This window comes from Lutra lutra, chromosome 2 (assembly GCF_902655055.1).
Source record: "Lutra lutra chromosome 2, mLutLut1.2, whole genome shotgun sequence".
Lineage (NCBI taxonomy): Eukaryota > Metazoa > Chordata > Mammalia > Carnivora > Mustelidae > Lutra > Lutra lutra.
In genome coordinates, this window is record NC_062279.1 from 151,978,868 (window position 1) to 152,000,908 (window position 22,041).

The window sequence follows — 22,041 nt, forward strand, 5'->3', positions numbered from 1 at the left end:
ATGCGGAGAAAGGGGAACCCTCCTACACTGTTGGTGGGAATGCAAGCTGGTGCAACCACTCTGGAAAACAGCATGGAGGTTCCTCAAAATGTTGAAAATAGAACTACCCTATGACCCTGCAATTGCACTGCTGGGTATTTACCCTAAAGATACAAACGTAGTGATCCGAAGGGGCACGTGCACCCGAATGTTTATAGCAGCAATGTCTACAATAGCCAAACTATGGAAAGAACCTAGATGTCCATCAACAGACGAATGGATAAAGAAGAAGTGGTATATATACACAATGGAATACTATGCAGCCATCAAAAGAAATGAAATCTTGCCATTTGCGACGACGTGGATGGAACTAGAGGGTATGCTTAGCGAAATAAGTCAATGGGAGAAAGACAACTATCATATGATCTCCCTGATATGAGGGAGAGGAGATGCAACATGGGGTGTTGAGGGGGTAGGAGAAGAGTAAATGAAACAAGATGGAATTGGGAGGGAGACAAACCATAAATGACTCTTAATCTCACAAAACAAACTGAGGGTTGATGGGGGGAGGGGGTTGGGAGAGGGGGGGTGGGGTTATGGATATTGGGGAGGGTATGTGCTATGGTGAGTGCTGTGACGTGTGTAAACCTGGCGATTCGCAGACCTGTACCCCTGGGGATAAAAATATATGTTTATAAAGCTGTAAAAAAAAAAAAAAAAAGAAAAAAGAAAAAATAAAAGATGAATACCCAAGTTTTGTAGCAACATGGACGGGACTGGAAGAGATTATGCTGAGTGAAATAAGTCAAGCAGAGAGAGTCAATTATCATATGGTTTCACTTATTTGTGGAGCATAACAAATAGCATGGAGGACAAGGGGAGATGGAGAGGAGAAGGGAGTTGAGGGAAATTGAAGGGGAGGTGAACCATGAGAGACTATGGACTCTGAAAAACGATCTGAGAATTTTGAAGGGGTGGGGGCTGGGAGGTTGGGGGCACCAGGTGGTGGGTATTGTAGAGGGCATGTATTGCATGGAGCACTGGGTGTGGTGCAAAAATAATGAATACTGTTATGCTGAAAAAATAAAAAATTAAAAAAAAAAACTAAAACCAAAGCAAGCAGAAAGAAGATAATAAAGATTTAGAGAATGAAAAAATGAAACAGGGAATAGAAATAATAATGAACACCAATGAAACCCAAAGTTATCTCTTTGAAAAAAATCAACAAAGTGATCTTTAGGTAGGCTGACAATGAAAAAAATAAAGGACTCAAGTTACTAAAATCAGGAATAAAAGAGAGGATCTGGAAATCAACCTCAGATAAATAAAAAAGATTGTAAGGGAATATTATGGACAATTGTGTGCCAACACATTAAACCTAGATGAAATGGATACATTTCCAGATAGACACAAACAACTGAAACAGAAGTAAGAAAAATAAAAATCTGAATATACCTATAACAAAGAGATTGAATTAGCAATTTTAAAACTTCCCACAAAGAAAAGTCTGGGCCTGTATGGCTTTACTGGTGAATTCTATACATTTTAAGACGAATTAATACCAATCCTTCACATATTCCTCTTACAAAAAATTAGAAGAAGGAACATTTCCCAACTAATTCTATGAAATCAAAACTACCTGGATTCTAAAACCAAAGACATCACAAGAAAACTACAGACCAATATCCTCTATGAATATAGATGCAAATGTCCTCAACAAAATACCAGCATTCCAAATCCAGATTTATATATTTAATAGCATAAGCAAGAGGGATTTTTCTCAGAAATGCAAGATTGGTCTAACATCTGGAGATCAACGTAATACATTACATTTACAGAATAAACCACAGAAACCACAATCATCTCAATTGATCCAGAAAAAATAATTGTTATTTTTATATCAATCACATGACAAACTAATAACATTTTGCATGTATTGAGTTAAAATATATTACTCGAGTTAAATTTACCCGCCTCATTTTCTTTTTTTTAGATGTGGCTACTAGAAAATTTCACATTACATATACAGCTTGCATTTGGGGCTCATGTTATGTATCTATGGGACCAAGATGATCTAGATATATCTTTGAAGACCAGTGCTCTTAACAGCATTGGGTATCTTTTGTGCACAGCTCCCTGTATTGGATACCAGAGGAGAAAAGTGAGACTGAGAATGGTTAACCTGCCCGGGTTAATAAACTCTAAACTGTAGGTATCAGCGTGGATACTGAAATTCAGTTCTGTCCTTAAGCTAGAGTATGCCCTGTTTACATCCATTGTCTTCCTTAGGGATCAAGCCATTACTATCATTTATGTGCATGTTTTGGATAACTGTTCTGTTTTGTTTTGGTTTTGCTTTTGTTACACCCCCCACCCCAGGACTACCACTGAGTTCTTCTATCTGGCCTTTGAGTCTACTCTTTTCTTTAAGTTACATGGCATGTAATAGCCAAGAGTTTTTGTTCCTTTATCTAAACATCTATTCTTGGGGCACCTGGGTGGCTCAGTGGGTTAAAGCCTCCGCTTTCCGCTCAGGTCATGATCCCAGGGTCCTGGGATCGAGCCCCGCATCGGGCGCTCTGCTCAGCAGGGAGCCTGCTTCCTCCTCTCTCTCTGCCTGCCTCTCTGCCTACTTGTGATCTCTGTCTGTCAAATAAATAAATTTTTTTAAAAATCTTAAAAAAAAAAATCTATTCTGTGCCAAACATTATAGGAGACTCTCTGCTTAAAATACTGCTAATCATCTTCACAACCCACACTTTGCAGAGGATGGTTGTTGCTCCCTTCACTTTCACAAAGAAGAGAAAACTAATGTCCCCAAAACTGTACTGCTAAAGTTACACAGTGACAGAGGGAGTTGGGACTGAAAGCCAGGTCTCTGACTCAAGAGTCCCTATGTGTCCAGCATATCCCTCTGTCTTCTGAAGTGAGAGAAATATGGATCAACTGTGGGCCTAAAAAACATTAGTATTTATATATATGGTTCATGTACTTAGGAAAACTTTCTAAAGTTTTTTTATTTTCATATTTTCTATTGAAAATTGAGGTCTACTCTTCTTCTTGCTATGGGTTATGTTCTGCAAATTTAATACAATGGCCTACACTTATACATGAATTTTGGATATAAGATGACATAAACTCCTACAGTCCCACCTGGAGCAGAGTAAAAGTGAATAGATAACAGAAAGGATGAAGCACTTACCTGAGCTAATATTAAATATACCTTGAATGTTATCCAGACTTTGCCTTTATACTTAATCTTTGTATAAAGAGGGAAGTAATAATGCCTGGTACCAAATAAACTTTATGATTTTTCTTTGTTACCAAACATTCAGAGTTGCCAGAAAAATTTAAACTTTTAATCTTTCTAAGATTCTAAAAATATTAAGATCAAATTTGATAGATGCAATATTCTTCATCTACATAAAGTTTAAATATTTAATATTTAGTCAAAATGCTTCCCCACTTTGTTTTGCAGAGAATAATTTCTCAAGTGAAGGAGTTAGCTTTCCAGAACGAAAGAAAAGAATCAAATGCAATATATCCAATATATACTGCCAGGACTCATTATGCTAACAGGAGAAAAATTAGTATGCACATTTGAGAAGAATTTCTGAGTCTTTGTGGGCTATGTATGTGGAAAACAAAATGCTTTCATTCTGAGATCACTACTGTCAATTGTTATTCATTTAGCGAGGTGTTCCTGAAAACTTTTAAAGCATTACACTTTCCATCCGTTATGCTTTAGTAGAAGTAGCAACCATTGTTCTTAGGGCCTGTCCCTGTGGCTCTGTTTGGCTCAGACATGTTGCATATTTCAGGTGACAGCCCAAGGGACAGCTAATGAAGCAGCAGACTGAGCAATGAGGAGATGGCGGCTTTAAGCCCAGGCTCTGGAAACTACAGGAAGCAAATTACTTTATTTCTGGGCTTTGGTTTTCCAACTCTAAAATAGGAATATTATTTGCTTTATCTAGTCACCAAGTATACTGTGACAAGGTAAGGAGATAAAAAGTGAAAATCTCTTTTCCAACTAGGATTACAATGTGTTTCAGCATGTGATTTCTTCTGCCTTCCAGCTGAATTTGCCTTAGCTCAATATTCCATATTCATCCTGGGGCTCCACCCATGACCAGTCCAACAAGGCTATGTTGCAGCATGTAGGACTCCAATTTAGTAGGTCAGTTTCGGCCTAGAATCTCACTGTTTATGACTCTGTCTAGACAATTAGGGCCGGAATTATCATAGTTGTATCAACAGCCTCTGTGATACCATGGAATAGTGCATATGTCTTTGATTTTGCTCATGGTTGTATCCCCAGGGTCTTGTACAGTGTCTGACACATAGCAGACACTCAATAGTTTCTGGGTACATAAATGCATCAAGAAGAACTAGGAAAAGAAAGGAATATATAAGGTATAGCCACTGCCTCCAATGATTTATAATCTAGTCAAGGTGACTATACCTAAAAATATAAGTCAACAACTGATAGAACTGTTAAGTCAGTCTATGTGCCAATGAGCATGTGGCAGGATTTACTGCAGAGGTTGACGGCTCCTTTCCTAAGTGGGAGTACTGTAGTTAGATGACAAATATCTCAGGCTCCACAAAGTGTGTCAAAAAACGTGAAGACCTTCTGTGTTTGGAGTCTATACATCAGGAGCAGGGAGATTCTAGATATTTTCCTTTGTCAGCAGACTCATCCTTGGATAGCATAACAACCAGAATGGTGTTTTCAGAAAGAAAACAATAGGAAGGGGAGTGAAATTTTGTTGTTTGTTATTATCTGTTCTTTTTCTTTTTCTTCCTCAAGCAAACATAAGTCACTAATATTATAATTCTCTAGAGAATGGTATATCTCCTTTTAAGTATGCTTTGGAGACATTTCTCTCCTTCGCTTTTTTCTTCTCTCCTCCTCTTCTTTCCTTCTTTCTCTGTTCTCCTTTTCATCTTTCCTTCCCACAGCATTCACTGGGCAATTCATTAATCCACAAACATTTACTGAGCTCTTGTGTTTCAGGTAAAATGGCAGGAAAAGGTATGTAGAGATACATAAGGAAAAGTCTGTGACCTAGAGCAACTCAGAGTCTAAAAGGGCAGATAGCCAAGGAGAATAGATAATCATTGTCCATGTGACAAGTGTTCTAATAAAAAAAAAATTATGACAATGTTGTCAGAGAATGTAGAAGAGGGTTTAAGTCGCTGTCCAGGGAGAGCCAAGAAAGGCTATGGCACTGGAACTCTGTTTTGAATGGTAAGGAAGCATTAGCTGATGAAAAGAGGTAAGAGGCATTCCAGAAAGTAGACACATCATGTGCAAAGGAACTGAGCTATGAAAAGACATGTCTGATCCAGAGGATTGGGTACTATGAGGAGTGACAGGTAATAAAGGCAAAAAGGCAAGTTGCAAATAACTTTTGAAGGTCCTATTCACTAGCAAGTTTGGATGTGATACTGTAGAAGCTAGGGAGGTGCTTATTGACCCAGAAGTGTGATGGGGTTATAGTTATTTTTTGACACCTTTAAAGGGAAGAGATTCAGAAGAGGAACTGGTAGGAAAGCTGGCTAAGAGGCTCTGCACTAGGGCAGGATAGAGCAAAGATTGAGAGCTAAGGCACAGGTAGAGGAATGGACTGAGGGGACAACTTTTGAGCAGTATTTCTACAACAGAATTGACAAGAGTACAGTGACCAATTGTTTTTGGAGGGTAAGAGAGAAGAAAGAGGATGACTCATGTCTCCAGCTGGAGCAACTTGTATAATGACACTATCAACCCAGATAAGGAGCAAAAGAAGAGGAGTGGGTCTGGGGGGAAATAAATTCCAGTATGGACATATTGAATTCATGTGTTTGAGGGACATCCAGGTCAAGCTGACTAATAGGCAGCTGGAAATATGAATTCAGCCTCTGGGCTAGACAGAGATTGGTTAGACATTAGCATATAGATGATATTTGAAAATATGATAGTGGATAAAGTCATCTAGAAAGAGTATACAGAAGTAGAGAAGAGGTCCAGGAATATAAGCATAAGGAACTACAACATGTAAGGCATATGTAAAAGAAGGCAGGCAAGAGAAGACAGCATGAAGGGAAGGAAAGAGTGGAAAAGTAGAAAAAGAACCAGAACTATTAAAGATAGTGGTACTCTGGGGGCTGTGACAATAAAACAACTTGAAGTTGGAAAAGGTCAGTATGGGTCTTAATTTTTACTCTTTCCCACAACTCAAAGCCAGGCCAATGAGCCTCGAATGAAGACTAACCCTTTTCCATTTACAGGCCAAGCAGCAGTAGGCAACGAGCAACTTGACAGCTCAGCATCAAGTGGGCTTCATGGCCGTTCTGTGTGAACTCATTCTGTTTCTATGAGCTGGAGCCTTGACTCCTTGTCTTTTTCTTTGCTCAAGTTCCTGTGATGAACCTTTGCATTTCAGTCTCCTTCCTCAAAATCCCAGTCTCTAAAGCCTGGAATCCTCTAGGCTCCTAAAACAGAAGTCTTGCCTCCTGGAGTCCAGGTTTATCTATCCGCTGAGCTGCCCTATCTGTGTGTCCTCACACACATACCCTGTCAATTCCTGGAACTATCTTGCCTTGCTTATAATTCCTAGCAGCATGTGGGTGGTGTTTGGGTAACCCTTGCCAACAAATAAAGACCCTCATGTTACTATAGTATACTTATAGCTATTATTTTCTAAAGCTGTTATTCATTTGTGGAGCAGCACATTCAATTTTACAACTCTTGGGTGCCTATTGTGTGCCAGAATTGTTCTAGCTGTGGAAGATGCAGCAGTGAACAAGACAATGTACCTTTCCTCATGGGATTCGCCATCTAACAGGGAGGACAGATAAACAATGTAAGTACACAGAGTGGCAGATTGGGGTGGGGGGGAATCAAACCACTTTCAAGTAATAGGGAGGCTGGAGTGAAGGAAGGAGTTGCTATTTATAATGGTGGTTGGAGATGATATCACTGGGAAAATGGCTTGAGCAGAGACCTGAAAGAAATGAGACAGAGACACGAAAAATATGAGAGCAAGCCCTGCTGGTATTTAGGGGATAAGTATCCCAGGCAGTGAGAATCACAAGGGCAAAGACTCTGAGGCTGAGTTGGCCTGGTATGTCAAAGAAATAAGGATTCTATTGTGAGTAGAAATGGTGAGAGGGGTTACTAAAGGCAGGAGGCAATCATGAATAACCATTTGGTTACTGAAAATTCCTTGGCTGTTATTCTAGGAAAATAAATATTTAGTCAGGGAAGTTGACATGATCTGTCTTCCATTTTGAAAGGTATTAAGGAGGGTACGTATTGCAAGGAGCACTGGGTGATATACATAAACAATGAATCATGGACCACTACATCAAAAACTAATGAAGTTCTGTATGGTGACTAACATAACATAAATGTATATATATAATTATATATATATATATATATATATATATATATATATATATATATACACATACACACACACACATATATATATTATTTTTAAAAAATGAAAGGAGCCTTTCGGCTGCTGTATGAATAGGTTGTAGGTAGATAAGATCAGAGGCTGGGAAGCTAGTTAGGCGGTGAGAGCAACAAGCCAGGGAGAGATTAAGTCTGCCTGGCCTGGTCTGGTTGGCTTGTGGTGGGTGTGGTGAGATGTAGCTGGATTCTGGATACAATACAAAGGTAGGACAATTAACATGCAATAATGGTTTGAATATGCTGTAAGAAAAATAGAAATCAAGGGTGACCTTTTTATTTATTATTATTAACATTATTTTTATTTTGGCCTGAGCAACTATAACAATGGAGTGCCATTTACCAAGATGGGGGAGTTCAATATTAGACATGTTAAATGTGGGATAGCTAGGAGACTGGGATGTCTATGAAGCCATGTCCTGAGCAGGTGTGGGAAGGATCTGGTGCACCAGTGGAGGGGATAGCCTTAAATGAGTGTGTGGTGTCTAGGCAGGCCCTCCATGTAGCAGGAGGGAAGAAGGTGTGTAAGAACAAATGCACAGTGACTGGGAAAGGGTACAGTTGAGGACCTGTGGAAGCTCTCCTAAAACAGCTTCTATTTTCTCAGGGAAATAGAAAGCCAGGTCAGATGAAAATGAGGGGAGGAGAGATGGTGTCAGGAGGCTTTGAGATAGAAAAGGTGTGAAATAGTCTTCTAGGACTGTGTTAATAAATTTCATCTCATGGCCTAATCATGGGACTTAAAATCAACTTAGTGATTTGAGATCAATTTAGTGATTTAACACGGTACCTAGAATTTAAAAATAGAGTTATTGCATGTATAAAAAGTAAGAATTGCTTAAAGCTTTATTTCAGGTGCATGGGTATATGTGTGTGTCCTAGGTTAGAGCGAAAATATTTTTTAAAACATTGGCCCAGGAGAATGGTAGGAAATGAACAAGAGACTGTCAAATAAGGTCAGGGACTGAGTGATCATATGGTCAACAAAGAATATAGCCGCATAAGATTTTGGTATTGGAGCAGCTAGAGGACCATAATCCCTCCCCTCTTACTCACCTCCACCTCCACAATAGGAAACCTTTCCGTTTGAATATTTTCAATGATGGCATGCTCACCAAATTAAAAGACAGAGATTTCAGGATGTAATTGTCTTCTCTATTAAAAAAAAAAAATGAGGTCCTCACAACACTCTGAGGTGTTAAGTTGGTGAGCAGGGGACTGACAGATTTTGGAATTTGGTGTACTTAAAATGAAATTTGACCTTATTACATAATACTAAGCATGATGGCTTCTCTCTGTTTTGGAGATCTCTAAATCCTCCAAACAAACAAGTATTAGAACACCAAGAAATCTTGTTTTTATTCAAACTTTAGCCCAGAGTGGCAGTATTTGGCTTGTAAATGTATGCTCTCTTTCCTCCATACATTACACTAACTGCAATTTTAGTGGATGATTGAGCTAATTTTCATGGCTACATTTTCTTCCTGTTTCAAGATTTGTTGTTGGATCTGCAGATGATTCCAAATATAACTTCACTTAGGAAAAAAAAAATGTGTTCATTTTTAAGACAGTCTTAAAGTCTTTAATTGTGAAGTAGTTTTTCCCTGTAAAATACATTAATGAATAAAAGTTAAAAATATGTCAATAGGTACTGTGGAAATGGCCATTTGTATTTTTTTTAAGATTTGATTTATTTATTTGACAGACAGAGATCACAAGCAGGCAGAGAGGCAGGCAGAGAGAGAGAGAGGAGGAAGCAGGCTTCCCGCGAAGCAGAGAGTCTGACGCGGGGCTCGATTCCACAACCCTGGGATCATGACCTGAGCTGAAGGCAGAGGCTTCAACCCACTGAGCCACCAAGGCGCCCTGGCCATTTGTATTTTTAATTGTAATGAGCTCAAGTTACTTTCTAGACGTTGTAATTTAAAATAATAAAAGTACTTCTCCAGTTCTATATTTTGCCTGATTATTAAAAATTGTTTTGAGATTATTAACTCAAACCAGTTTTCTATACACCTGACCAATTTCTGAACCGTTTTGAGTTTTTTAAGAATACTTTCTCGTATTATAAAGGCAGTATCAAATGTAGTTCATTAGACAGACATAATGTAGTTCATATATCAGACATAAAGGTAATACATGAAACATATTTTCCTTCTGCAATGATGCTCTTTCTAACTTGCTTATTCCAATTTATGTAAATTTGAAACACTGAAATAACAAAAGTAGAAATTGAATAGAGAATGAGAACTCTTGAAAATGTACACTCTGCCTACATCAGTAGGAGTGTGCATTTATAATCTAGAACACTATTTAATCTTAGTCCAGTTGTAAATCACAATCAAGTAGAGTCTCAAGAGAAAAAAATTGTAACTATGTGTGGTGGTATCCAGGTGTTAACAAGACTTATTGTGATAATTACTTCTCAACATATAGATATATCAAATCATTATGTTGAACACCTAAAACCAATATGTTGTTATAGGTCAATTATATTTCAACTAAAAATTTTTTTAAAAATCAAGTAGTCTGGACATCCCATCTATTGCTTTTGGGGTTAGTCTCTATTCTGGGATTATTTCAATAGTTTCACTTCTCTAAGTGCCAAGAAAAAGTTAAAATTGCAAAACAGGATCATTCTGTTATTCTTTATCTAGGTCCTCGCACAATTTTTTTCCTCTATGTTAAATGCTTCTTTAGAAAAGGAAATACACAGGATTAGTTCCTCTTCTATTGCTTCCAACAAGAGCTCCACCATGGAAAGCTCTCTCCCCTTCCATTTTGCAAGCCTCAACAAGTCTGTTGCTGAGTCAGAACCTCCTTTTTTCCCTGATGTGAGAAATCTCCCTTGAAAACTCATAAAGCTTAGGAAATGCTTAAATTTGAGTCTCCCTGGAGGGGGGGGGGGGAAGCAAGGACAGGAGAGCCAGAGCAAATATGGCGGGCTGAAGTCCTGCACACGGCAGTCCTGATGATGGCACATTAAATGGTTTTATGAAATACGAAGACTTGGAACTGGCCCAGGGTTACCATGGGAGCTCGCCTCCTAACCTATTATACGCATTTATGTGTGTAGACAGCCACACGGAGCCCGGTTAAGTTCCTGGGACTTTGCTCCTCATTGCCCAAGTGAAAACGTTTGGTGTACAGCCAGGCTTCATGTTTGCCCTGCAGAAAATACGTTCAAGCGGCTGCAGGAAGGTCCAAACAGCACCCCGCACGAGAAGCTAAAAACAAACAAGCCCGAGAAGGCGCTTTCTGGGGCGACGACGAGAGCTCCAAGTAGGGGACGTGTGGGGCACGAGGTATGGAGAGAGCCGCTTAGCGGTCTGCAAGGCCAGCAGCGCCCACAGGACCTAGCTGGTCTAAGGACCACCGGGCTGAGCCCGAAGGGCGGGAAGGGCCGCTGTCCCCCCTGCGCTCGCAAGGTGTAGGCCTCACGCGACCGCGGTGACTGGAAGCCGCTCCCAGTCGGGTTCCCCGCCTCAGTTTCCCACGCGGGGCACCACAGCCCCAACAAGCTCGTGTACCAGAGGCCAAGCCTCATGTGACCGAGGGAAGGATCGAGGTGACAGGAAGGAGACGGGGCGGCGAGGGCGACGGGGGCGGAGACGGAGCGCGTGCGACTAAGGGCAGCCTTTGCGCAGACCCCGCGCCGGGAGGGGCCGTTGCCCAGGAACGGTCGGCGCCGCCCGCGCGCGCTCGCCGTAGTGCGCGCGCGCGGCGGGCTCCCAGACCGGAGTCAGCTGCCCGCTACCGCCACAGACCTCTCCTTTTCCCTAGATGCCGAAGGGGCCCGAGGCGACACGCCGTTCGCTCCCGCGCTCCCCCTCCCTCCTGGGAGAACTAGCGCGCCCGAACCGAGTCTGCATATTAATGAGGGCGGGGCGGGGCGGGGCAGCGGGGGCGCGGCGGCCTCGCGCCCGCGCGTGCCGGGACGCACCGCGGGGGGCGGTTGCGATTGTGAGGTGGCGCTGACGCACGTTCCGGAGTTCTTAAGTCGCGAGGGCGGCGGCGGCGGCATCGGCGGTGGCGGTGCCCGAGCAGGTCTCGGGAGGCGGCGGTGATTGCCGCGAGGGCTGGAGGGGCCTAAGTAGGTGCCCCTGGCTCGGTCACGGTGTCCCTCTCACTGACTCCCCCTCTTTCCACCACGGCAGTGCCGCCCCAGATCCGGCAGCTTCCTAGGCGGGGCAGCGGACCGGGTGCGTCTCCTCCCGCTGCCGCCGGCCTGATAAATGAGGGACTTCGGGTTTGGGGTGTTGCAGACCGCCCCGCTCCGAAGCAGCAACCCTGGGTCACTATTCAGCAGCTGGACATACCGTCCCTACACCGTGGGGCCCGTCACGGCCGCCGCCCCGCAGTCCTCCGCCACGCCCTTCGGCTCGCCGCCGCCGTTGCCTGTCACCGGCATCTCGGAGGCCGCCTCCCCCTTTCCTATCCTCGGCTGCGGCGGCGCGGGCAGCTCAGCCGCTGCCGCTTCCTCTTCCTCCCCGTTCCTGGCGCATCAGCAGACCATGCAGGATGAGCTGCTCCTGGGGCTGACACAGCAGTCGGCGCGGCCGCTCTCGGGGGCGGCGGCCGCAGAGAAACTCCCCAACCACCACCCCGGCGGCGGCACGAACGCGGGTGTGACCCACCTCCTCCCCTCCCAGGACTTCAAACCGAGTCTGCACCACCCCTCCTCCTCCTCCGCCTCCTCCTGCTGCTGCTGCCGCACCTCCTCCCCGCAGGACTTCAGTAAGCGGCAGCAGCAGCAGCTGAGCTGCCAGAAGAGGAAAGAGTTCAGCCCTCCCCACCTTCCCCACCCTGCGGACTCGAAGCCGCCGCCGCCGCCGCCGCTCCACTGCCCCGGCCGGTTCAGTCCGCCGTCACCGCCGCCGCCGCCACCGTCCGGCCCGCTCTTCCAGCCGGCGCAGCTCGCCCAGCGCCAGCAGCCACAGCAGCAGCAGCAGTTCAGCGTACCGCACCCGCAGCACCTCCCGCCGCAGGATTTCGCCCAGCGGCAGCTCCCGGCCGATCTGCCCCCGCTCCCGCAGCTCCAGCCCTCGCCGCCCGCAGCCCCGCGGCGCCGCCACGGAGGCGCGGGCAGCCCTCGCAAGACCGCGGGCGAGGGCAGCGCCACCGAGCCCCCCAATGCGGGCTTGGCCCCCTCGACGCCGCCGGTGAACCCCGCGCCGGGCTCCATGGAGTCCCCCAACCACCCTCTGCTCAGCAGTCCCAGTAACCTCCTGCCCGGCGGGGCGCTCGGCGCGGGCGCCTTCAGCAGCCTGCAGAGTCCGGACCTTCCGCACCCGGGCGGCGGCGGGGGCGGGGGGCCCCCAGGAGGCGGAGGGGGAGGCGGCTCCGCGTCGCCGCCGCCACTGCCCGGCTTCGGCACCCCCTGGTCGGTGCAGACCGCTTCGCCGCCGCCGCCGCCCCAACCCCAACAGCCGCCGCCGCCCCAGCAGCAGCAGCCGCCTCCACCCCAGCAGCCGCCGCAGCCGCAGCCGCAGCAGCCCGGCTCTTCGGCCGCCACCCCGGGTGGCGGCGGCGGCGGTGGCGGCGGCGGCTCGCTCAGCGCCATGCCGCCGCCCAGCCCCGATTCAGAGAACGGCTTCTACCCCGGGCTGCCGTCGTCCATGAACCCGGCCTTCTTCCCGAGCTTCTCGCCCGTGTCCCCGCACGGCTGCGCGGGACTCAGCGTGCCGGCAAGCGGCGGTGGCGGCGGCGGCGGCGGCAGCGGCTTCGGCGGCCCCTTCTCGGCTGCCGCCGTGCCCCCGCCGCCGCCGCCCGCCATGAATTTACCTCAGCAGCAGCCCCCGCCGCCCGCGGCGCCGCAGCAGCCGCAGAGCCGGAGGTCTCCCGTCAGCCCGCAGCTCCAGCAGCAGCACCAGGCGGCGGCTGCCGCCTTCCTGCAGCAGAGGAACTCCTACAACCACCACCAGGTACGGCGGACGGCGGCCCGGCTGCGCCGCGGGGCCGGGACCGGGACGACGAGGGTTACTCGCCCATGCGAGAGTGGGACTGGTGGCGCGGGGCGGGGCGGGGGGGGGTTGGGGAGACGGGTGACAGGACTCGGGACACCAGTCCGCGGCGGGGCGGGCGGGCGGGCAGTGGCCACCGTGGGCTACGAGGCTCGGGTAAGGGGGTCACGCTGGAAGTCGCCCCGGCCGGGCGCCCCCTCGAACGCCCGGAGCGGCGGTGGGGGTTGGGGCAGGGGCCGAATGGCTCCCGGACCGAGGGCGGCGGCGGCGGCGACGGACTGGCGCGCCCGCTCGGCGGTCCCTCGCAGCGGGCACCCCTGACCCAGAGGGCCACCGTCCGCGATCCGCAAGCCCGGGAGACGAGGCGAGGACGGGCGGGGGACGAGGGGCCCGCGGGCTCCGGCGGCGGCCCCCGACGAGCGGCCGTGGGAAGCGAACTTGGGAAGGAGGAACATGATCACCTCAGACGGTTCGTGTGGGGAGCCGGTGACTCTTCCAGGTCGTTCTATGAGGGGATGGACGGAAGGGCTTTCTTAGAGTCTGTTTCATTCTGCACCGGCCGGCGCAAGGTCTGGCTGGGAAGAGGGTGGCCGGCCGCGACGACCGGCCGGGACGCCCTGCCCGCCGCGCAGCTGCGCCAGCCGAGGGCCGAGGGTCGGGAGATCCCAGGGAGCGGCGCCGCGGGCTCGGTCCCGAGCTGTCAGACGACTGGAGAGAGGATCCTGCCCGCGGGGGCTCACTTGGTTACAGCCGAGGCGCTGCGAGATTGGGGAGATTGGGTTAGCTTCTGCGCCCCTTCTTGTCTTGGGAATATTTGATGGCTTTTAAGACAAAACTAAACTTGAATCCGGGGTTCGTGGTATATACCTCGAAGAGAGGACTCCCTTTTGGGGGGGGTGGCCTTACCTTTTCTTGAATTTGAGGTGTGTATATTTTAAGTGGGTAATGCAATTATGAAATGACACCGGGCAGGTTTTTTGTTTTTTGTTTGTGTGTGTGTGTGTGTGTGTGTGTGTTTTTTTTTTTTTTTATTCATCCGGGTCCTTTCTGATTCAAGCTCTTGTTTTGTTATCTTCTCAGTACAATGTTTGAATGACCGCTGGGCTGGTTAATGGACACTGAAAGAGTATTTTGTTGTTCTTTTTTGATCCAGTCAGCATTTATTGTGATTAGTGTGTTTAAGGTCATTTTCGTGATTAAGGTTTGAGAGAGAAGCAAAATTGGACCTTCACCAGTGCCTGCTTACTCCTATAACTTTTTCCATTGTGACCAGTTATAGTTTTCAAGGGCTAACCTTTTAAAAGGTGAATACTATCTAACCAAAGTAACAGTTAAGAGTTTATTTAAATCAACCGGAGTAACAGTTAACAGTTTTTATTTTGAATCACTGGTGTCTCCCCAAGAAACGAGAACGTGGCCTATGAGGATTAAAAATACGGAATTTTGAAATAATATTCCACTTTCCTATGATTTCCATAATCTCGAGCAGTTAGTTATCTTTTGTGTGTCAGGGTCTTCATTTTTTAGACTGGAAGCTTGCCACAGAAAATTATTTATAGGTAGTTTTATATTCTTAGAGCCATGATACGGAACATTAGAAGACAGTATACCATGATTCATATTTAACTATAATTTGCTTTTTGTCAAAAGATGGTTCTTACAGTGAAGTTTAAGAGATCACACAGCTGTCATACGGAATTTTAGATCACTGGAAGAGAACTTGATCACTGTATCAGTAAGGAAAGTAAGGCCCCTCAGGAATGAAGTGATTTGTTCATGGCCCCTGAGCTATACCTTTGAACTATATGGAGGGGGCAGTGTATATTCATGATTATATTGGCATTTTTTAAATAGGTACTATAGATCAAGTTCTTTTTTTTTTCCATGTTATAAGAAGGAAGTTTCATTTTAAGAATACTTCTACGAGCTTATTTACTTATAGCAACTTCACAGCCCATAATTCCTTTAGCTAAATGTTAGCTATAAGCTTATTGACAACGTAATTGCTAGAAAATAATACTTTTCAAAAACTTACAGTAATTGCCTCTTGGTGGGTTCTCAACTTTTTTTTTTTTTGTCATAGGTTCTAGTTTGGATTATAAATTACTTTTGAAAATGAATGAACCAAATGGAGATTTGTGTTAAGATCTCTACCAGAATAATCAAAGCATATAGTTGTTTATCTTTAGTATATCTCAGTGGATCCACCTATGGGTGACATCAGATAATTGCTCAACTGTTCATGGATAATTAAGTTAAAAAAAATTAAAACACTTTAAAAGAAAGTACATTAAAGTTGGAATAAAATATATTGAAAGTTAAATAAACAATACAAAGAAGACATATTTTCTATACTGTCCCTATACTAAAAGGTGTTTTTAGTTCATGCAAGAGAACACCACCAAATGTTACCATTATCTACTGTCGCAGTGGTGCAATTTGTTTTGGAATCATAAAGTCTAAATATTTTACTCCCGTCATTACTCATACCTTTATTAATTAAGGACCATATTATGGTTGTATGCCTAGCAGAATATGGTTGTTTTGAGATCACAATGTAGGTTATATCTTTAGGAATCTTCAAAGTTAATTTCAATTTTCAAGTATTTTTTTTCTTCTTACATATACGATTCTGAAAGGGAAGAAAAGTAGTTGCATGGTTCTATTTTAATAATTATCATGAAATATCTGCTTGGTTCATTATAATTTAAAGTGGGGCTGTAGAATGAAAACTCACCTCGCTTTAAATGAATGTGTTTTTATATAGCAAGATCTCAAACCTATTACTTTTATAACCTGTTAAGATAGATTCTGTTGCCCTTAGAGATGTTATTTTAAGATTATATATGTTCTTAGCGTGGGCCTAAATTTGAGTTTGAATTATAAACTCTTTAAATGCCTGTAATTTAAACAAATGTGTTTTTCTCAGCCTCTTCTGAAACAATCTCCTTGGAGCAACCATCAGAGCAGTGGCTGGGGCACTGGAAGTATGTCCTGGGGAGCAATGCATGGCAGAGATCATCGTAGAACTGGAAACATCGGAATTCCAGGAACTATGAATCAGATATCTCCACTGAAGAAACCATTTTCTGGTAATGTCATAGCACCACCGAAATTTACTCGCTCTACTCCATCACTGACTCCAAAATCTTGGATTGAAGATAATGTGTTCAGAACAGACAACAATAGTAATACACTCTTACCCTTACAGGTAAGAATGGTATGTAAATTGTCTTATTTCTAATGTTTATCATTCAAAGTAAGAAATTGGGTGGTGGTGGTGGTGGTGATGGTGGTAGTTGGTACAAGTAACAGATTAAAACATTAAAAGGCTTTTATTTTTAGCATATAATTTAATTGCCAAAGGATAAAGTATTTATGTAGAGAAAATTGAGACTAAAAAATTCTCTAAACACACAGTAGAAAAGAAGCTTCATAAAATCTAGAAAAACCTGCTGTATTTCTTAAATATATGTTGGAGCTTTTAATTGGCAGCTCAAGAATGCCTTAATTTATTCATCTTTAATAGGCCACCAAAATGAATTTTTTCTCTATAGCTAAACTAAAATGTTAAGTAATTGTGCATAAATTTGACTGTGATCAGCTGTGTGTGTGTGTGTGTGTGTGTGTATATATATATATATATATATATATTAGAATATGCTTAGTACAGCTGTGATTATGGCAAAATAATATTAGGGCTTTTTGCATCAACTTAAAATTTGTCCTCCCTGGTTCAGTGACTATTTTTTTCTATATGTGGCCTAATAGTTATGATGATTAGACTTTTTTTTTCAGATCTTTTAATGTTTTACTGATATTCTAGCTAATAAAGGTCCCTATAATTATTTAAAATGAGGTTTTTGTCCCCCCTAAAACTTTTAAAGGACTAAAGATACAAGATAGAAGGAACTTGATTGTTTTTTGTTTTCTTTCTTACCTTTTTTTTTTCTTTTTTTTTTTTTTTTTGTGGGTGGGTGTGGGGAAGAGAACTGCTTATTTCTGATGAAAACTTCTATGCTATTGAAGGTGAGATCTAGTTTGCAGTTACCAGCTTGGGGCTCAGATTCACTCCAAGATAGTTGGTGCACTGCAGCCGGAACATCCAGAATAGACCAGGTAGGCTGCACAGTGTATATTTTTCAGGATTATGACTAGGAGTTTAGTGTTTATATTATGAGTAAGATTTATTATTTACTTTCCAGTTATACCTTTTTAAGCATATGTCAAAGAACATTAAAGCAATTTATTTTTAAAAGGTCACTTATTTAATATAAAATGCTTCATTTTAAAATTTATAAGTAATTCATAACTATTTTATATTTCCAAAACAGAATTTGTTTTTGGAAAAAAGGAATTATATACCCAAGAGCACCTGACTTTAAACATCAGTCAAACTTAACAGATTTTATCTTTCAGAATTATTTTCAGTTGGGGACAAAATCATACATTCAATTTTACATTTCATCAGTGTTTTACAGAATTTTTTAGTAAATTTTTGTCACGAAATCTACATTTGTCTTGAGGTATATTTCTAAAGAGGTCCTGGCTTCAATTTTTATACCTTTAAGAAAAACTTCATGAATAATGTTTTTTTATTCTAAAATTTGTTACCACTGTTGTATTCTTATCTTCTTCCAAATAATGTTTCCTATAGAAAAACCCTAAATCAAAAAGCTAGGAATCGGTCTTAAATTTCTTTCAAGCCCTTTGTGGTTACAAAATGCTATCTCTTTTCCTGCAGACTAAATTTGAATTCATACTGGGTACCGGTGATGAGAATTATTACAGGACAAGTAGAAAACTCAGTCCTACATGAGGATTCTTTACTGCAGAGCTGAAGCTTGAATGAGCATAGAATTGACATTGTGGGAGCCCACTGAATGGAGCTATGTTATCCTTAGCGAAGGCTCTTCCTTAGTTAATTTATCAACATGAGATGATTTTACAAGTAAGGACTCTATAGATTAATAATATGTTTGTCAATAGCTTTCAAACCTGGAGCATTAGCATTAACTTCAGTAATCTATCATTAGCAGTTATTTTAGACAAGTCCTTATTTTTTACCAAAATGGTCCTACTGGGATAGCCACATAGAAATAAGTAGTTATCTCATGTAATTTGTGATTTATTGTTTTATTAATAATTTATGTTAGCTATCCGTCTATTTCTATGCTCTTCTCCACTCTGGCCTAGTTAGGCCATATTAGTGACATTTTTATGGTAGCACTTTCATGTTGTTCAAATTGAATATGTAAATGTCTAGGAGATGGTATTTTAGAAGAGGAAAATTATGATAATCATTTTGAAGGTGGCAAGGGATGTGTTTTTAGAGAGGAAAAGACATAATTATTTGAAGAACATGTGCACGAAAGAAGAAAGAGGACACAGGGATATTTAACTATGGAGAAGAGAGAAGACAGATTAGCTGTCATAAGGGGACAATGGAGGTGGGTCATATGTTGAGAAATGTGGTTATTGAGATGGTTTCAGTTGGTGGAGGGCTAGAGAGTAGATAGAGGTGATAATGAAAGGAAGTCAGCCCCTGGGCTGCTATAAGATGAGGGTCTCTAGCGCTCCTACTTAGATTTCAATCAAAGCCACTCTGTTCTTACCTGTTTTATAACCTAGGGTTTTAGGTAAATTCATTTTATATAAAAGGATTTAGGTGTTTAAAGGTAATTTTTTTTTTTTTTTTTTTTTTTTTTTTTTGGCTAACTGCTGAGATATTGGCATTCCCTTTGGTCCCTTGCACCAGAGGTGTGATTTGATGAAGTTGAAGAGCATGGTGAAGAAAAAGATAGTGGGAAGTGAACTGAACTAGAGGAAAGAGGTCTGAAACCTGAACCTTCTTCCCTTTTCTCAGTCCTTATGACATCTGAGGATATAGTCTATGGGCTTTTCTACCTGGCTTTCTAGCCAGCTTTTATACTTTCTCTGATCTATTTTGGCCATTTCTTTAACTCCCTGTGCACACACCACCTCCCCCCCCCATACACACACACTTTATTTTTAGAATACAAAGGTTCTGGTTTATTGGGGAGAAGAGGTGGGAATTGGATTGAGGCAGTCAAGGGATAGTGTATGACCTCCCAAATGGTCTTAAAATCAATGTGTTTCTTTCTTTTGAGGACCTTAAGGGTACTTACAATACAAAATTTGTTTTGTATTTCTATCTTTCCATAAAAGGTTGAGGTATTTGAAGTTGAGGTTCTTAAAAATACAGCAACAGCTACAAACTTCAACCACTCGATAGTTCCTCACTATTTGGCAAAGTTAAAATTATCTGGTGCAGGGACGCCTGGGTGGCTCAGTTGGTTAAGCAGCTGCCTTCGGCTCAGGTCATGATCCCAGCGTCCTGGGATCGAGTCCCACATCAGGCTCCTTGCTCAGCAGGGAGCCTGCTTCTCCCTCTGCCTCTGCCTGCCACTCTGTCTGCCTGTGCTCACTCTCTCTCCCTCTCTCTCTCTGACAAATAAATAAATAAAATCTTTAAAAAAAAAAAAATTATCTGGTGCAATATTTTCATTCTGACTTTTTTTTTTCATTATATAGAACATTTTAATACTAACATATCTCAGTTAACAAATACATTATTTTAAAAAATTTGATTTTTTATTTCTTTTAGTTTCAAATTGATTAGGCATAAAAAATATATTAAATTCTAGAACTGGAGTCTTAGTTCCTATACTTGAATACTTGAGGCCTTACCTATACCCAAGAACTGGACGTGTAGTTAACATTCAGCAAATAGGAAAGAAAGAGTTTTGCAGATTGGTTTTACTCAGTTACATGTAAAATTTTTAGGGTTGATTGGCATTTCCTTACTTCAAATAATTATCTTCTTATGGAAAAGCTCCAAATTTAAAACTTTTAAAAACAAAGGTAAAGTTTTAAACACATTTCTGACTTTAAAATGAATTTTTAGGTATTTATGTTAATTTCTTTAAGACTAAGAGTACTTTTCTTTAAAATGCTGGTAGGTAGTTACCCCTGCAAGAAGTCATACGCCAATATATGAATTCTAATTGCCTTAAAACTGAATTTTCAATTAGATATCGGGATTATAATATATTCATTAATACTTGAATATTTTAAATCAAAAAGTGAATATTTTAAATCAAAAAATAAATATACTGGTAGCTAAGGTTATTACTTATAGGTTTACATATGGTACATCAGTTTTCTGTAAACAAAGCAACAAAATGCCTTTAAAAGTGTAATATAGCTGTGAAGCCTCTAAGATGGATGTTGGCCTGTTTTCTAGCTAAGGGATTATCAATATATTCAGTTGTAGATTTTTGTTCCTATGGAAGTTCTTGAGCATGTCACATAAACTACCTTGAATTAATTGGAGATATATCCCACCAGTCTTTGATATATAGACTGTTATATGAGAACGTGATAGATGATAATAATGAGGGTCTCTCAGAAAAATATATTATTTGGTGCCTTTATTCACTTTACACAAAAAACAATATATAGTAGCAGACCAAATCTAATTTTTCATTTAATAGAGCACTCCTTAAATTGTAGTTCTTAAATGAGATGTACCTCAAGGGGCATCGGTAGCCAACAAACTGTTAACACTGAAAATGAGAAAGAATGGGTTCTTTTGTACCTGCTTAGGTAATGGATGCTTTTTAAGTTTCGTATCCTGCATTCAGTTCTTCAGCTGTACTTGATACATTCTTATACCACATATTTTCTATTTGCCTTTCCATTTAATCCTGTGGATACTATTTCAGGCCTTCAAAAATTTTTTTTAAATTTTTGTTCAGAGTCACTGTCCTAGCACTTTGTCAAGGTTCAGATTAATGAAGGACATTTCAAAAAAATGTATGTTCGTTATGTATATGGTAGTGTTTTAATTATCCTGGGGACATATGGAGAGAAATTCTGTTCTTTGCCTTTGAGAAGGTGCAAGTCCATTCGAATGAAGAAGGGGTGTCTGTGTGGAACAACCAGAGACTGGTAAGAGAGAGTAGGAGACCGAAGACATTGTGCAGTAAGACAGTAGCACATCATCTGCTGCTAATTCAGTAGAGTGCAGTAGCAGTGTGTCATCAAGAATGTAAAATCAGTATTTACTGAAGATTGAGGACAATACAGTGAGTTTTTACAACTTTGTTATTTTAAAGCAAAAATTGGAAAACTCAACACAAAACTGCAACAAAAGCTGATCTTTCTACTTAGAAGGATATTTGTTAAAGCATCTGATATATCTTTAAATATGACAGTATAGGGTTTTCCTATAATCCATCTCCCTTTTCTTTAGGTGGATACTTCATTTTCAAGAGGAAAATGTTCTGCTTGATCACTCCTTTTGAAATGAAACAGGGTTTTGAATAAATCAAAGTAAAAATATAACATCCCATTGAAAAGTCCCCTTTTAATTAAGCTCAAGTTCTTTTTGTTGTACTAATTTTAATATTCTTGACCTCTTTATTTTTTAGCATGTCTAATCTTTTTTTAAGTTCCTTATTTAGGATTACTTTGTTCTTTCTGCATTTTTCAGTCTTTCTAGGACTGTATTGTTGCTTCTCTAAGTCTTTATGGCAAATGTCTGGGTTTATGAAAGTAATAAAATATAATAGATTGTAGTTTTCTGAAAATGTTTTTTTCAATTTT

General features: G+C 42.3%; 1 protein-coding gene and 1 long non-coding RNA gene across 9 annotated transcripts in view; one reads left to right on the forward strand and one right to left on the reverse strand.

Moving 5' to 3' along the window:
• LOC125093556 (uncharacterized) overlaps positions 1-13,650 on the reverse strand; it is a 366,248-nt gene extending 352,598 nt beyond the window's left edge. Inside the window, exon 1 of the long non-coding RNA XR_007125281.1 lies at positions 13,232-13,650. This is a non-coding gene — a long non-coding RNA (uncharacterized LOC125093556). The remainder of the gene's footprint in view (positions 1-13,231) is intronic.
• The window catches only part of CPEB2 (cytoplasmic polyadenylation element binding protein 2), a 77,901-nt gene continuing 67,277 nt past the window's right edge, over positions 11,418-22,041 (forward strand). Inside the window, exons 1-3 of one of the 8 annotated variants that reach the window (XM_047718904.1) lie at positions 11,419-13,371; positions 16,340-16,621; positions 17,440-17,529. In XM_047718904.1, the coding sequence (XP_047574860.1) occupies positions 11,683-13,371; positions 16,340-16,621; positions 17,440-17,529 (2,061 nt within the window). In that variant the 5' untranslated portion in view covers positions 11,419-11,682. Of the gene's footprint in view, positions 13,372-13,662; positions 13,880-16,339; positions 16,631-17,439; positions 17,530-18,233; positions 18,362-22,041 lie in introns of those variants that run through there. The other 7 variants (XM_047718905.1, XM_047718910.1, XM_047718906.1 and 4 more) reach the window with 7 other exon arrangements.